The 16,877-nt window shown below is 41.7% G+C and overlaps 3 protein-coding genes across 4 annotated transcripts; all 3 read left to right on the top strand.

Moving 5' to 3' along the window:
• Window positions 1-252: 252 nt before the first annotated feature.
• On the top strand, window positions 253-5,157 carry LOC135486201 (nuclear transcription factor Y subunit gamma-like). Its single transcript, XM_064768846.1, has 10 exons — window positions 253-328; window positions 1,475-1,634; window positions 1,935-2,006; window positions 2,443-2,556; window positions 2,681-2,776; window positions 3,184-3,331; window positions 3,488-3,555; window positions 3,796-3,981; window positions 4,350-4,511; window positions 4,697-5,157. The coding sequence occupies exons 2-10, from the start codon at window positions 1,602-1,604 to the stop codon at window positions 4,811-4,813; spliced, it is 996 nt and encodes a 331-aa protein (XP_064624916.1). The 5' UTR covers window positions 253-328; window positions 1,475-1,601; the 3' UTR covers window positions 4,814-5,157.
• Window positions 5,158-6,911: 1,754 nt separating this feature from the next.
• Window positions 6,912-9,083, top strand: LOC135486452 (ankyrin repeat domain-containing protein 66-like). 2 transcript variants are annotated; one of them, XM_064769246.1, is made up of 4 exons: window positions 6,912-7,092; window positions 7,524-7,681; window positions 8,073-8,301; window positions 8,620-9,083. In XM_064769246.1, the coding sequence occupies exons 2-4, from the start codon at window positions 7,537-7,539 to the stop codon at window positions 8,711-8,713; spliced, it is 468 nt and encodes a 155-aa protein (XP_064625316.1). In that variant the 5' UTR covers window positions 6,912-7,092; window positions 7,524-7,536; the 3' UTR covers window positions 8,714-9,083. The 2 variants fall into 2 exon arrangements, with proteins under 2 accessions (XP_064625316.1, XP_064625315.1); XM_064769245.1 differs by having other exon boundaries at window positions 6,925-7,092; window positions 7,508-7,681.
• Window positions 9,084-12,094: 3,011 nt separating this feature from the next.
• Window positions 12,095-14,859, top strand: LOC135486004 (homeobox protein aristaless-like). The gene is made up of 4 exons (XM_064768446.1): window positions 12,095-12,190; window positions 12,559-12,693; window positions 13,843-14,141; window positions 14,553-14,859. The coding sequence occupies exons 1-4, from the start codon at window positions 12,095-12,097 to the stop codon at window positions 14,857-14,859; spliced, it is 837 nt and encodes a 278-aa protein (XP_064624516.1).
• Window positions 14,860-16,877: the final 2,018 nt, after the last annotated feature.

Raw genomic sequence — 16,877 nt, 5'->3', positions numbered from 1 at the left:
TTGTATGTATATATAAAATGTTGTTTGTTCCCCGCAATAAACCTTCTAAAATTATATTCTTCTTTGTAGAATGTTTGAAATACATGTAATGCAATTGTAAAAAAGTTTATCTATCCTGGTAGAACCTAGACCCTATCCGCGGCGCAGTCATACATTTGCAGTGCATACATTGTGGGTGAAGATGCACGAATATTCGCCGAAGGGCTTGCAATTGATTCACTCGGCAAACCTCGGTAATGTTCTGCTGTATTTCCCGATTTCAATTAAGGGAGCACCGCCATTTCCTTAATTTTTGACATTTTTCCGCTTTGTTTTGCTATTTTATGAGGTAAACTATGAGTTGTCGTCAACCCCCGGACTGTGTTATCTACGTTCTGCAACGAAGATAGTCTTGCTAGCCAATTTAAGACCAGATTGTGCGAAAAATGCGTGTACATTGTTGTGTTTCGCTATTTTGTTCTCATTGGTGGTTTTGAGAATTGCCATGTAAGCTGGTGCATGGTTGATCAGGAAAGTCGTGAAAATTGTTACTCTGTTTCCAGTTATCTACTTCTGACATGTCGAGATGACATGTCTAGATGTCAAATTGGGATACCATACCAACCATGTTATGTATGTTGTACGTCGGTAGGCCTATCAACAGTTAGTTGTCAATACTCAATGATGAAAAAAGACTACCGTATTTTGCTGCGTATAAGGCGCAGCTTTTTGACCCAAGAAAGCCCTAAAATCGGGGGGTGCGCGTTATACGAAGGTGCGTGTTATCTATGGCCTAGCCCTAGGAAGCCACCGAATGATCACAAGATTTTTTCCATCAACTCATTTCTTTTGACGGCTTTTTTGGCTCGCAACCAAGTCGGCGCATTTTATATTTTTGCACGAAAGAAAAATCGGGAATATCGATGCACTTTGCATAGTTCACCGATGCTAACTCGCCTGTTCTGTATGCAATACATATTAGTATCCTCATTATCATTTCAGTTACTTCTATAAATGTTTTTGAGGGTCCTTAGCGGCAATATTCAGAGCGTAGATGCGAGATAAATCCAAATCGATAAATCAGCTGATCGTGTGCCGCCATGATTTAACATCAAAGCGAGGCTCAGTATACCCGGTACATTGTGTATACCTGTAGTATGTAAAATGTACTGCGTGTTATACGTAGGTGCGCCTTATGTCTGGATTTTGTCTACGGACTCAATGGGTGCGCTTTATACCCCGGTGCGTTTTATACGCAGCAAAATACGGTATTAGTAATATGAAAAGTCAAGGCTTCACTCAAGGACTTGGTCATAGTGCGCCCCCCTTAAAAATTAAAATTAAGCGCCTGTGCCATATTCTGTGTTGAAGTTAGTTACTGTACCATGATAAATACAATAACTTAGTCTTAGTTTTAAAAAGGCTACCCGTTACCACTTGTTGGCTATCAGTATCACATCGATCGAGTAAAAAACGTACCCTCTGCTCTTTCCAGGTGTGAGTAACAGACATTCAAACTGGAGGGGTTACAGGCTGACCCAAGCTTTCCGCCACCAGTAGGAGCGACTGCGGTGGCGGCCCAACCATCTGAGGCAGCACAGCTACTCAATTCGTTCTGGCCAATGGTGACAGAGGAGATCAGAAAGTTACAAACTGTAAGTAGTTTGTCCAGGGAAAATCAGTGGCACAGTGAATTTAAGTTAGAGTTAGACTAGAGCCCAATAATCATAATCAGGAGACGGTCAGGGGTTTCGTCTCTCGGAAGGATCACTGCTTTTTTGTCTCAGTGTCTTTGAGGAAGACACTTAAACTGCTTCATCCTTCGAATGAGACGTAAAGTTGAGGTTTCTTGATTCTTGTGCCCAGTGCATTAAGCCAGACACCCCATTGGAAAAGAGTACAGTAGTTGAATCGTGCAATAGTAAAAGATTTGTTTCTATCTGCGCTGTTTTTAGGGTGACTTCAAGACCCAGGAATTGCCGCTTGCCCGCATAAAAAAGATCATGAAACTGGATGAAGATGTGAAGGTGTGTATAAATTAATCTTGGCTAGAAAAATGTCAAATTTTATGTATATGAATAGTGCCGTAATTTTATGATTTAGTGCCATAGTGGTTTAATATTAATAATCAATTTGCACTGATCCGTCAGTCATGCTCGGAAGGCCATCAAAATTTTCCGCAAACTGTTCATATCTTTCTGCAAGGTTGCCAGGAAATCAACAGAGGAAAAATATGCAGCACCTCAGGGCACTATCAATTTGAAATTGACCCCTGACTGATGGCAGGGGGAGGGGGGAAGAATTCACATTGACTGCTGCATAAAGCATGCCTGAAAATAAACTGGACTAGGTTCTTGATTTTTATGCACCATTGACAAGCTTTTGAAACTCTCCTCAGATTTATTTGTGAAATGTTTTTGTTGTGAACCTTTCAACTGTTCATGTTGCCATTGTTATTTTCAGATGATAAGCGCAGAGGCTCCAGTACTGTTTGCAAAGGCAGCCGAAATATTCATCAGCGAGTTATCACTGCGGGCATGGGTGCATACGGAAGACAACAAACGCCGGACGTTACAGGTACTGTTCTGTTTTTCCCATTTAGTAATTTCGTTCCATAAGAGGCAAAGAGGAGTGAAATATTGTACGAATTCAATCATATTTTGAAATTAAAGCTCAACTACAAATAATTCTATATTTACAGAGAAACGACATTGCCATGGCCATCACAAAATACGATCAGTTTGATTTCCTCATCGACATTGTGCCACGAGATGAATTGAAACCTCCAAAAAGAGCAGTAAGTTTTTAGATTCCAAAACATATGTGTTATATAAGCATAACACATTGCCTAGATTTGACAGCTATAGGTGCGTACCAGGAAAGAGAAGAATAATGATGCGGCATTGGTTTGAAAGCATGAACATAACTCCTTGGGTGTCCTGGCATAGCCTCACGTCACCACAGTGAGGAAGCTTTAAGTTGGATTGATGGTTCTTACTAGGGCCTTGCTTAGGGGTGGCCTTTAGTCTGAGAATGGATTTGCTCAGAGGTGTGGGAGATGCTTGGGAGAGGCTGCTGCTGATTCCATAGGGTGTGTACTGTAAGATTTTGTTGCAGCTCATAAATCAGTGATGCATGGATGCAGTCAAATATTGTAACGTCTCAAGATTTTATTGTATAGCTCCTTTTTCCTATTTTGCCTAGGAGGAGGCACCGCGTGCGGCAATGCTCCCAGAACAAGTGCAATATTACTTCCAACTTGCCCAACAGCACCAGGCTGCCCAGCAACAACAGACCACTGCCACTACAGCAACGACACAGCAGCCAACACAACAGGCTATACAGGTCCAAGGTACACAAGGATAAGACAAATCTTTGAATCGATTCCAAGAGACCCAACCCAAACTTTTGTGCAAACCTGCTGTTGATGATGTCACTGGCACAAAAAACAACTTCTTTCGAGCCCAAAGAATTTCAGAGATGACATGCCATCTTCTCTTCATTTCAGGACAGCCTAATTTCCAAGTTCCGATACAGGTGGCTGGTCAGGTACCGCAAGCCATAACTTTAGCTAATGTAAGTTTTAAAAAAGTCCCAACCTGAATTTTTTTTCGATGTGAATAAGAAGTCAGTCAAAATGTAACTGTAGCACTTTGATATTGTGACTGAATTTTAGACCACAGATAATTAATTGTAAAATAGTGAAATGCTTTGAAAACTACTGTTTTTTAGGTGACATTGGTTAGAAATTACTATTAAGGGTATTTTATTTAGTGTTGGCAGCTATTTTAACCTATTCCGTCTTCCTTCTCACAGCCTGCTGGCGGTGACGCCCAGCAACAGCAGCCCCAGGTGATTCAGATTCAGGCACCCCAACAGCAGGTTTCGCAGGCCCAGACAACACAGGTTACGCAGCCAACTCAAACTGTGGCCCAGCAGCAAGCAAGTGCACCAGTGTTTCAGCAGGTTGTCTCGAGTACTGGAGAAGTACAAAATATACCTGTAAGTGAGACACATGTGAAGTGCACCACTAAGCATTCTCCACTAAGTTTTGATTTCTTATACAGGTTGACCAAAAAACATGGATGACTATAATTTGACCACCAAGAGACCCAAAGCACCTGTACTCGTCGATGAATAAAATCAAGACGAAAAATGAGATCAAGATGTCTTGATTCACCTTGAAATGCCCTTTCCACTCTATCAACACAGGCGTGTCTTGAGCTACAATAGTATCATGACGTCTGCATAGCCAAGCGGGCCTATAGATGTGCCCTGCTCCAGCTTTGAGATAACTGAGGCACCTGGGCGTCACAGGATAGCTTTTAATAAATCAAGCAAAACTATTCCAGTAATTCCTGGTGTTTCAGATCCAGTTGACGCCATCCCAGCTGCAGGCCATCCAACTGCACATGCAGGGGAAGGGAACCAATCAGCCGATTATATTACAGGCAGGCAACCAGCAGCAGACGGTCTCAGTGGCACAACAGCAACAGACAGAACAAGCATTACAGCAGTTCCAGCAACAGCAGGTTCGAACATGTTTTGTAATATAGTTCTTTCAGTTGGCAGGGATCTATGGCGCTCACTTTGACATGCGTATTTTCGGGTTTGTACATAACCATGAAGAGGTCGGTTTTTACTTGGTGTTATACCCCCTTTTAAATACATTTTTGGATCAAGCCGTTAAATGATAAATCTCTTATTTTGTCTTCAGCCTGTCTACCAGATCCAGATGCCTACCACCATGAGTCAGCAGACTGGCCAGCAGATCTACATACAGCAAGTGGGAGAGGAAGAACAGTCAGGGGTGGAACAGGAGGCTCCGCAATAACATGAGGAGACAGACAAAGCAGAAGTGAAGACAAGAAGAACTCAAAAGGGCATGCGCCACTTGGAATTCATTTATTCAGGGTTGTAGAATGCAGAACGAACTGTTTCGTCCGTTTTACTGAATGTTGATTAGTGGCCAGTTTATTTCGCTACCGGAGAGAAGAGGAAAGGAAAGTTTCAACATTTCTTGTTTGTTTGTGTTGTGCCTGGTAAAAAATCTTCAGAACCAAACTTTGCCTGTTTCACCATTATGTAAATATCTCATGTATGTTTTCAAGTGCATTTTGTATTTTGAAAATTGTACTATTCGGTCGTATTTATACACAATAAACTTTTTTTTAAAGACTTGTTTTTTTGCATTGAATTGCTATATTTTGCTATTACTCATCTTGATTTGTCTTCACATTATTATTTTAAAAAATTTAGTTATGTTACATTGTTTTGTCTGTTTGTGTACCTAGTTCTGTAACATATTGTCTGGAGGTGTCCCCAGTCTTGAACCATGTGGCTGTGTCCTCTTCTGAAACATATCTGGCGGTGTCTAAGGTTCTTAAACGTCTCGAGTTGTCTTCTAGTTCTGCAATGTCTTGTTTAGAGGTGTTCCCACTCTTCAAATGCCTTGTCTAGCATCGTCCCCAGTTATGGAATGTCGTTGTTCCCCGTTCTGAAACGCCTAGTGTCTGGCACTGTCCCCAGTTATGGAATGTCTGCAAGTGTCCCAATGGGTGATGTGAATAAAGACTAGCGAATGCTTTTATCTAAAACTCCATGTACATTTACACTAGGCCTTTCTGTACAAAATTGAAGTAAAAGCATATGCTAGTCTTTATTCATATCACCAACTCTCCTGTCTGGAGGTATCTCCAGTTCTGAAAGATCTGGAGGTATTCTCCAGCCCTGAAATGCATTGTCTGGGACTGTCCCCAGTCCTAGAATGTCTGGAAGTGTCCCAATGTCCTGTCTAGAGGTGTCTCCAGTTCTGAAATGTCTGGAGGTATTCTCCAGCCCTGAAATGCATTGTCTGGGAATGTCCTAGAGTTCTGAAACGTCTTGACAGGAGGTGTTCTCTAGATCTGTAACGCTGGCTTATATGGTGGCTCGTATCTTCAGGTGTGCCCAGTTCTGGAATGTCTGGAAGTATTCTCCAATAACTCAGAAACGTATTGTCTGTTTTCTTGTGCTGAAACGTCTTTGTAGGAGGTATTCTCCAGATCTGTAATGCTGTCTTTAATATATAGTGGTGTAGGAAGTCTGAAAACGTCTGGTTGTGTCGCAAGTTCTACAACTAGTTGCCAAGTGTTTTGTGATCTGCTGTCTGGAAGTGTCCCAAATTCTGTTGAGATAAAGTTGTGCTAAGTCATAAGACGTCCAGTTCGGAAGTGTTCGAAGTTCTAAAATGTCTTTAATTGTCTGGAGTTGTCCTCACGTTTAAAACGTCAATTGGCCTGGAGATGTCTTGAGATAAAACCTGTGATACATCTCGCGGTCTATGACACATGACCTGAGGGAATTGAAAAGTGAGGACATGGTTTAGCAATATTGGATTTATTGGAATAATAGTCGTCTGAATAAGCTGGGACATAGGCCTGTGTAGTCTACTGCCAATAAATTGGGCTTTATCCCCATAAGAATGGGCTATTCCTTTGGTTGTCCCGGTGCGCACAGCGGGGATGTGACCGTAAAATGAGTTTATTTTATTCCACTATGGATAGATCCTTAAGCCGGTGTGATAGTAATTCAAGTCAAACATCGAACGTGAGCCCCATTACAATAGACCAGAATTCTTAAACAACAGAAGACAACCGGTCTACCATTTGTTCCAAGTGATTTAACTTAATTCTCAAAAGTCCGTACTTAAAACATGGTCTTTTTCCCTTGTTCCATCAACAAACTGACAAAATGCCTATCATCGCGAATCTGCTACTTGGCACTTTCGTATAGGCGCCATCTTCCGCGTACTAATCAAATCATTTTAACGATTAGCTCTCCATGGCAACCTAGCAACATAAACGTGGCACATGTCAACTGTTCAATTAATAGATAAGGGAATCGAGCACATTGCCATGAAATAACCGTGCCTAAGAGAATTTCCAATGTAAAATCTCTGATAACTGTACGTTTCCATGAAGCTTATCAATAGTAGACGTCATAAATAACCGCTTTTGTGAAACGAAAGGCCGTGGGTCTTACTTATTCACTAGTCATGTACACACAATCAATAGCATAATGGCGCAGATACAAACCATTCATTTGCTATGAACGAACGAGGGAAAATTTCAGGTATGTGATTTCTATATTATGATATATTGATTGGTTTCAGGTCTTGTTACCGAGCTAATGCCCAAGGGTTTCTCCCTCCATAAAAAGTCCTGTTCCCCCTTTTCCACTATGCTTGGTGACAGATCAACGGTTAGTCCTGCGACAAGGCTTGTCAATAGTTGGAGGCCAATACACACATTGCACTACAGGCTAAACGTAGGCCTGTGGATTAACGGCTCCCGGGAACAAACCATTTTGCAAGTCCCTTTGGGGTTCTCCAAGCACTCTAAAAACGGCTTGGCATTCCAGGTATTGTCGCATAACGTTTACTACAAGTAGATATCATTTGACACGATTTCATGAAATAAGGCTGACACTTTCATCCTTAAGTTTTGGACTGAACATTGTCCAGATACATCACAGCTCTTATTTTCAGTTTGATGTTGTTCTAGAGCAACGACCAGCATGGCTGGACTAGAGTTACACGAAGCAGCAGCGGTAGGGGACCAGGATTCCTTGGAGCAGTACTTGAGGAGTGGCAAATTTGACGCCAATCTTCGTGACGTAGAGTGGGGGAGTCGCACAGCCTTACACTGGGCTGCGACCAAAGGTGAGTTGAGATATGATGCCCGAATGTTCCACGGAGGAACGCTGTGATATCCAGGTCGGACCTGCTCCAAGTAGTAGGTAGTAAGCATCCCTTGTCAGAGTACTAACTGCAGAAGAAAACAAAGCGGCGGTCAGACTGCATGGGGTCCGATTCCACGACCCTTTGACTATACTGACACCTTTAAGCGCTAACTGTTTCCCATACTGCCGCTGATGTGAAAAAAAGGCGTATGTAGAAGCATTCCCACTGCGTTTTTCGGCTGATGAAATGTAAGACCCGGGAAAGTTGCCCTTATGAATAATGAATATGTACCGTAGCGGAAAAGACCCCACCAGGCCCGTTGTGTATGACTTCCATTCCCTCAGCATAACAATCTCATCACTTCTTCCAGGCTTTGTTGAATGCATCCGGTTACTCCTGGACTACGGTGCCAATGGCACAGCGCGGATGTCTGGCGGATGGACCCCAGCGCACTGCGCTGCGGAGGCCGGCCGGTTGACGGTGCTGCGAGCCCTTCACAATGCTCATGTCTCGATCATGAAGAAGGACAAGTTTGGAGAGAGGCCCAGGCATATCGCAGAGACTTATGGACATGTTGAGTGTGTCAAGTATCTGCTAGCGTAAGTGCGGCTGTCCCTGCTTAGATATGGCTAGCCTTTTTGAAATGCCAATTCTACTGGTGAGAACGAATCATGACCACCAAATCTTTTATATCGCTCACAAGAAGGATTAGATGGAATAACACGGTCGTACATGACTGTGCAAACTAATAGAAGGTTTTTATATTTAGAGAAACTAGTGAAGTGACCATTAATTGTTATGACCTTGGCTATAACATGAGGATGTAGTATTCTATACTCTCATGTCAAATGAAAATTTCGTGGTTAACAAGGTCTAGCTTTATCTAACTATCCCGAGATCTTGTTCTATCGTTTCAGGGCGGAGGAAGAGGAGATACGTCGGCGATCTACCAAAGATCTACCCCCAGAATCTGATGACTCCGATATCGAACCACCTGACGAACTGGCATGACCATGGATCTACCGTCGTGTTTGAATCTACAGTGTTTTTTAAGTACACTCTTCAGACATTTAAGTGTTGTCTTTCCAAATATGACGAGTGAAGACGCCATTAAAGACGCCTTTGGTATAACATAGTTGTTTTCTAATGTCTGTGCCATCTTTCATTGTTTTTATTTGTTTTCTCTAAAGAAATACAAGAGGAGTGTGATAAGGAATATGTCTCATGGATTGTATATTTCACTACCACACCGCTGAACCATCGATCCAGTCCAATGATGTATTGTTTGTGAATTCTTGGTCAATCAGCTACGCTGTGTAAATATATGACATACTTTAGTTGTGTTGAATAAACCTATGTTATTCGCTTTTGCCATAAAACAACCAAAGAGTTAGTTTCATTTTCTCATGTTGAAGTTGTAAATGACTTAGTGGAACAAAGGTTTCTATCATATGCGCAATAATCTCTGACCTATTGACGGCCGTGGCCTGTCTGCAGCCCAACCCAACCCCAACTTGGCCATATATCGTCCTCTTTATGTGTTAAGGGGAAACTCTAGGTAGGTCAAATTAAGTCACACGAATTCGCCAGTTGGGGTCTCTTCCATCTGATGTTAACACCAAACTATTCACACTTATACATCGAATATATTCGGCGCTGAGTTAATCCCGACCCAGTCCTCGAACGCTGCTGAGATATTGATCACATGAAGAGTACCAATTTGACTCCCTAGCTCCTGCCTGTAGTCCCCCTTTAAGTGTCACATGCAGTATATTTTTTCATGAACGCTGAAGGCGCGTGACATGGCTGGAGGCGGTTCGTGCATGTCGAATCCTTATGCCTTCGGGGTCCATGCGGAGCGGGTAATCTGAACACATCCTGCATTTGAATGTTCCGGATGCTCAAGTTTTTGGAGAAAAGAAGAAGTAAATTAAAAGATTGCACGAATCTCGACAAGTCTTAAAAAAACAACGCTGAAACAGTTAAAGAATTCGAAAAACAAAGCTGATATTTCGAATCCACGAGATGAGAAGGAGTGTTTGTTGTGAAGTTCATGACAGAGAATGATGATCGAAAGCAACTTCTAATTGCTTCGTTTCTCATTTAGTGAGAGGATTACATGTTGTCTCCTCTAAGCACTTAGAAACAAAGTTTTTGAGCTTTTTCGGTCAAAACAAATGATGTTAGTATGCACCCCTTAGATGTTTCTTCAGCGAACACGCGTTTTGGTGCCCCCTACATGCCCCCCCCCCCGATCTACGGCTCTGACAACGCGGCCTGAATCTGCTGAAGCCTGAAGAAGGATAATGTTTTGTGGAAGATTAACAGTAAACAGGGTTGTCCTTTTCCTTTGGTGCAAGATTGTACGCTACAGAGATAGCCTGGGGTGGTTGTGATACACTCGACCGCCATCGGAACAACTAGCAGGGAAATTTCCGATTTGGCTCAAATCCTGCTCGCGAATGAAGCGGCGTAATTTGATCTAATTAACTAATGTGTTGCTTGTTCGCGGATTTAACAAGGGTGTGACAGAGATCTTAGAAACCTGGAGAAAAAGTCCAGCGAACGCAAGGTTCTGCGCACCACCCAGCTTCAACAGGAAATTATCTATTACTAGAGATTGACAGGTCTTGCATAATGGAACCGGACCGAAATTGTTCGCCTTTGGTCACGACTTTTAAGACGCTGTTTATAGGCCATCTTCGTGGATGATAATTGACGACGATAATGATGATTATGAGTATGATGATGTTGATGAGGATAATAAACGACTTTCCCCGAATTGTCCTTAAGGAGATACATTTTCTGATAATAATCATTACTCATATAGCTTTACCAAAACCAACTGAGTTGTATCAAATATTTGTTCAGAGCTTTGACATTTCCAAGACCCTTCGACATTTTTTAGATATTGACGTCATTTATTACCCCGGGGCGCGGAACGGAAATTACACGAAGGGAAAAAACATCACGATCGGTAAGTGAATTGCGTGAAACATAATACGGACATGTTGATCATTCTAAGACAGTGCTTCTTTTCTATCATCCACCCGGCTGAGAATGTGAGATTTACTCACCACACTCCTCACTTTTCCATAAAACCGTCTTCTATCTTCTTCCTCCCCCTTGCTAACCGATCGTACTTTTACTCGATGTTCAAGTGAACTTAAACCATACACTATGGCTGTGACTTTGTCCTCTAAAGACAATTTGAGCCAAATGGAAATTATCATTGAATATAACGGAATCTCTTTCCGCGCAACACGACAGCAAGGTTTATCTGTTGTGTCCTTCCGTCACAACAATGGTCATTGTGCTCTCAACTGGTTTCTGCGCTTCTTAGTGGCTTCTTTTGCAACTTTGAGCAAATGCCCTATCTTCATTTATTGCTTGTTGCAACATTGCTCAGTTTCAGAGGTTCACAACGAAATAATTCCAAATTTTTGCTCCTTTATGCGATTTAATCATCACGCCGAAGATGTCACTGTGGCTATTTTTACCTGTGAGAGAACGGTAACCCACGCATATAACAGCTATACCATCCTCACTGACAGCCTTCTTACGCTATGGTTCTGATTGATAACACTAATCTAATACACCTAATGGATTCACAAGATACAGTTGAGATGGATAATATTCCCAAAGATCACGACCAAAGGCCTAACCCTCTCGCGTAGAAATTGAACAAAAATAAGCAATCACGTTTAACTAACATGCGTGCCGCATCAATTACAATGACAGTGCATTCATATTGTCATAATTCGAAAGCACTTCCCGCTATTGATATGGTCAACATTTTAGGTAATGTTAACTTTGCCGTGGGTTTATTAGGAAAGGGTGAATTTTATTCATCATGTAACCCTATTCCTTGTTCATTTCATTAACCCGGCCTATATAAAAGTTCCACAACATGAGGTGTCGAGGAGTTCTCCTGAAGTCATCTTGAAGTGAAGCCATCATGCATTGATGCCTCGTGTTGGCAATTAATCAAACACACATGAAGAACAAAACGTGATACATGTAGTTTAGCGAGCAATCACGAAGAAGCTGGTCGATAAGTAGGCCTACACCACATTTTCTGATTCTTTCAAATCTCAAGGATTTAGCACAGTGATTAAATTTTCTGGCAAAATTACACCAGCTTTTGTTTTTGGGATATGGACACCAAGCCAGCCCTTGATTTGAACGAACGATATTGAAGTTTTCGTAATTTGTTTAACGAGAGGACAAGTTATTTTTTATCAGTCATTTATGCTTAGGATTACAAATTTGCGTAAATAATTGGAAATCCTGACAATAGTTAAATCCGAGAGGAGAAAAAGAGCATCAGAGGAAGGTATTTAGTTTCACGGAATTTTCGGACTTTACATATCGATCACTTTCTAAACGCAAATGGCATCGCGTCATTTCTTTCCGGGTCCTTTTACACCGACTGGCAAACTAGGTGACTTCCCCATTGAAGACTACTTCTTTGGAAGACGGCGCCAGGTAAGTCATTTTCTAAATGGTAATTTGATATACATGACTACGTTCTCTGGAACACGGCGCCAGTAAGTCATTTTCTAGGGCGCCAGGTGATTCATCTTCAAAAAGGTAATTTGATACCCACGACTGCATGGTACATTTTTTGGAAGACGGCGCCAGTAGGCCTATCGTCATTTTCTATCAAAATGGTCATTTGATATACGTGACTACATGTGTGTTCTTTGGAAGACGGCGCCAGTAAGTCGCTCTCACGGTAATTGATCTTCAACATGTGGTAATTTGATACACATGACTTCACTCTTTGGAAGACGGCGCCAGGGAAATCATTTTCTATACATGTTAATTGATAACATGATAAATCTTTATTTTAGAGAAGAAACAGAACAACCTTCACACCTCAACAATTATCCGCACTGGAGGAACTATTTTCACGGACCCATTATCCTGATGTGTTCGTCCGAGAGGAACTAGCCAATCGGATCAGCCTCACCGAAGCCAGAGTTCAGGTACTTATTATACAATCTTAGAGGGTAGTTGATAAAGCTTGGAATCAGTGAAACCTTGGAAACACTGATAAACCTTGGAATATTCAATGTAAACCATGGAATCACTGTGCAAATAGCGCGGGAAATCGGGTGCGTTCCTTCCACGATTTATACCCTCCCAACTGACAGTCTCGTCCCAGCTGACTTTATTGATAGCAATTTGCCAGTTAGTTCAGAAGCCAACATTTTTAATGTGGAGGATGACGTCATCAATTGGCAATGCGCTGTGGTCGTTAAAATATTATATTTCTCTTCAATGGAAGCAAAAATTAGTTTTTATGATTGTTTTGTATTCCATAGACGATAAAGTATTATGCTCGGTACTAGATGCACGAGATCATAGGACAAACACACACGTGAATAAAAAAACCGCTTAGAACTGGTGACGTCACAAAGATCTCTGCATCCCTCGATGCGTACTGGAAGATGTAAGAAATCGCTCACGGCGAAGGAAATTTTCATCCGCAAACTTCGGTAATAAACATACATGACTAGGCTTCTTTTATTCATCGTTTGTTATAAAATATCAGTCAATCATAGACAATTAGGCCTAGACATAGTCGTCAACCTTATCCATGCATAATGCATGACAGGCCCCCAATTTTCTCTGTATCACCCTGTATGAACAGACCGATCCGTAGTTCAAATAGGCCCCGCGTGGTGGTGGCGTATTTATAAGCGGAGCGCTATTGGTTCATATTATGGGTGTGTGGTGGGCGTGTCTTCCCATATTTGGGAGATCAGTACTGTACACTGGAGGCGAGGTACAACTGAGTTGTTCTAAAATATAGACTATTGAATCGGATATGCGACAGATTTCTAAATTACCATAAAATTCCGATCTGATCATGTAAGAATAAGCTCCAAATGTTGATTCGTAACCACGTTAGGTTCGAATGGCATTATTTCATGTTTTTATGCATTTTTAGGACTGATTCCAAGGTTTATCACTGGTTCCAAGGTTTCACTGATTCCAAGCTTTATCAACTACCATCTTAGAGGCCATTTACGAAGAGAATACGATAGGTACCATCCCAAAATGACGATCCAGACCTCTCGGGCCGGGATCAACCAAAAAAAGAATTGATATTGCACTTCCTTGACTTACAGGTGTGGTTCCAGAATAGGCGAGCAAAATGGCGGAAAAATGCCCGTTTACGTCTTGGCAGGGATGCTCTGAATAGCCGACCAGATCAACTAGGGGTGTCCATGCTCCCCCAGCAGCCACACCCATGGCCCCTAGTGACCTCCACTCACCAGCCCATCCTCCCATTGGCTCACTGCTCAGTGGCTGCGGTCCAGGCTAACGCCCAGGGCCGGCCTGTCTTCTCCACTTCGATGATGTACCCCGAGACGGACAGGATGTCCGAGAGCAGAATGAATCTGGAGCAGAGCTACTTCAGTAATAGGTAGGACTTTTACCTTCGTATAATTATGTATGTTCAAGGTGTGTGAACACGAATCAGTTTTTCTCTAGCGGGACTAGGTACGAGACTTATCTATGCACCACTTGCCTCGACCAGTATGTAGAATCGACCAGTCAGAAGCCAAATTTCACAACCACAACTTGACGTAGTCGCACGCGACTTCCGGTATATTTTGCCGACTTTGTAATTGGGAAAAGTGCATTGTGCATACGTTCGCCTTCAGCATTGTCCAGTGGAAGTAATAGGAAATTCGAGGCGGTGCTCTTTTTTAGGTTTAAAAGGTTTTGTTGATTACCTCGTTCTCTTTCCAAAAGATTGTCCATAGGCAATTAAAAACACTCTGCAATAGAATGCAAGGAAAAGTCAACAATTAATGCCCATTTTCGTTTACAGGTTGGCCTTGTCGCCTGGAAATCTCCTAAACCGCGGTCGCTTCCCAATGGGCGTGTCATCAACTGATACCAGCGAAAGCGCCAATATCTCACAGTCAATTTCCATGACAGCACAGTCCCTGAGACACGGGGAGAAGGGTGTCGACGATCTACGGCCGACCAGTCTCTTCAGAGGCCAAGATGAGCCTAATTCACGGCTCTCAAGGAAGTCGTCCAACTCGAGCGACGCCATCTCTTCGCACGAGCCTCATAAGGCGGCCGCCTGCACAATCACAAATGATGACGTGGATTCGGGCGATTGTATCTAAGGAAGGGTTCGGTACCACTCGTTGGATGAAATACGTTGTCAAATTTGTGTATTTTAGCGACGAAATAGATGTGAAGAAAGAGCAATTAAAATTTGATGTATATTTCATTATTACGTATACATGTATATGGGAGTTTTTTTCTTCTCCAAGTAAGATCAATTCAAATTCAGTTAAAGCAGTGATTTTTAAATGTTTTACAATGTAAGTCCGTCAAGATGCATACACGTTTATAATGAAATACTACTAGTCCTTTGTCTTACCATACGCAGACTTAATGCAAAAAAATAACAAAAAAGACTTGCCAGTTGTCACCTTATTTAGAGATTGTTTACTGCAAATGTCTTCAGTGGTGTTTATCAACTATAAAATTTTTGAAGTAAATGTACATGTAGAATCATGGATGTATGTAGTGATGAAACATTCGTACATGTAGTTCGTTATTGGTACACTGTTAAAGACGGCGATAAGTTGAGCAAAAGACAATCAAAATGTAGTGGATGTTTTTGTTGCAATGATGAGGTTTGCTGTTAGACCATAGGTTGATGTTGTGCATTCATTCAGGTGAGTGGCAATTAAATATGCCCATGACATAGACAGATTTTGCAGCAGTATACACATGCATATTGTGCAATGCACTGTTCCCTCAATAATGATACTTTTTTGTAACATGCTGTATATGAAGTAGCTACATGTATTTATGATATTATGTGGATCTATTGTTATCCAAGGAAATCCGGCGAACGACAATCGACGATCCGACGTGCCCAATTTGGGCATTGAGGGACCGTGTACCTTAAGTATGCATATACATGTACATGTATATCCTAAATTTTGTTTCTGTATGGCAAATTATCCATTCGAAATAAGCACAATATAATCATCATCTTTTTTAAAAACAGCTTTTTGTACTTTCTGAAGTTCAAAATTGTTTTGCGGTGAATTTCGGTTATACCATCTTGCACCTTTGACCATCTCCTTCGAAAGTTTGTTTGCATCCATCGCGAAAGATGGAGATGGTGTACCCGTCCTCGCAGGCTAAGGAATTCGAAGGCGATGAAAAGCATTCTTTCTTACGATATCCTTTTGCTTTGTCGGCCATATGAGAAATGAAACCGTGACTGTATCAGTTGACGAAATCAACATCTTGTAGTTAGATGTTTTTGAGCTTCTGAAAAGAAACAAAGAGCAGTGAAATGTACATATATGTAGCTGTCGCTGTAGGCGAAGACAGGAGAATTCTATTCAAGCGATGTATTTTTTTATTAATAAAGACTACAAAGACTTCAAAGATTCAAACTTGACAATCGATTCATAATTGGCATTGCCTCCTATAATAATCCTTCCAAATCTTCCAAATATTGTGTACGAGTATGTTGAAAATATAGTATTTATATTGTATCTTTTGCGTTGCTCGCTTCTTTCTTGGCGGAATTACCGTATTTTACAGATATGAATCCTGTGTTCCTGCGATAAGACTGAATGACACCCTCACGCATGTATACCATGTATACATGTGTACGTCGATAAAAACTCTCCTGTGGGGAAGTTTTTTTTCAGAAACTTTATCTCACGACCCATACATCTGTTAAATTGCGTTTATCCGTGGGTGCACCGAAGGCTTTGACTTCGAATCCGTTACTGAGCCGTTCAGGGCTGAATGGGAATTAAAAACCGAGCAAAAAGCCACATTGGAATGAAGGAAATCTTCAATTTCTTTTATCTCACTTTACCGGATTGAAAAAGAAAACATGGGACAGTGTGGGTTTTTATGATGCAGAAAAAACCCAAGTGCGATCGAACTCGGCCTATAAGGGTACAAATGTAGCCATTCTCTGATGAATTTCAAAGACGCTTTATCACAAATTACATTCGTCTTGGACACGAGTGTGGTTATTTCTTATCTCCATGAATGGCCAAGTGTCTGCTCACAGTCGCCTCCCTTGTTTTGCTTTCCCATCACATGATATATTTTAGGCAACGCTTTACGAGTACATGTACATGCATGTGTATATGATACT

Source organism: Lineus longissimus, chromosome 4, assembly GCF_910592395.1.
Source record: "Lineus longissimus chromosome 4, tnLinLong1.2, whole genome shotgun sequence".
NCBI lineage: Eukaryota > Metazoa > Nemertea > Pilidiophora > Heteronemertea > Lineidae > Lineus > Lineus longissimus.
The sequence above is the reverse complement of the archived record's forward strand: the minus strand, read 5'-3'. Positions and strand labels throughout refer to the sequence as shown.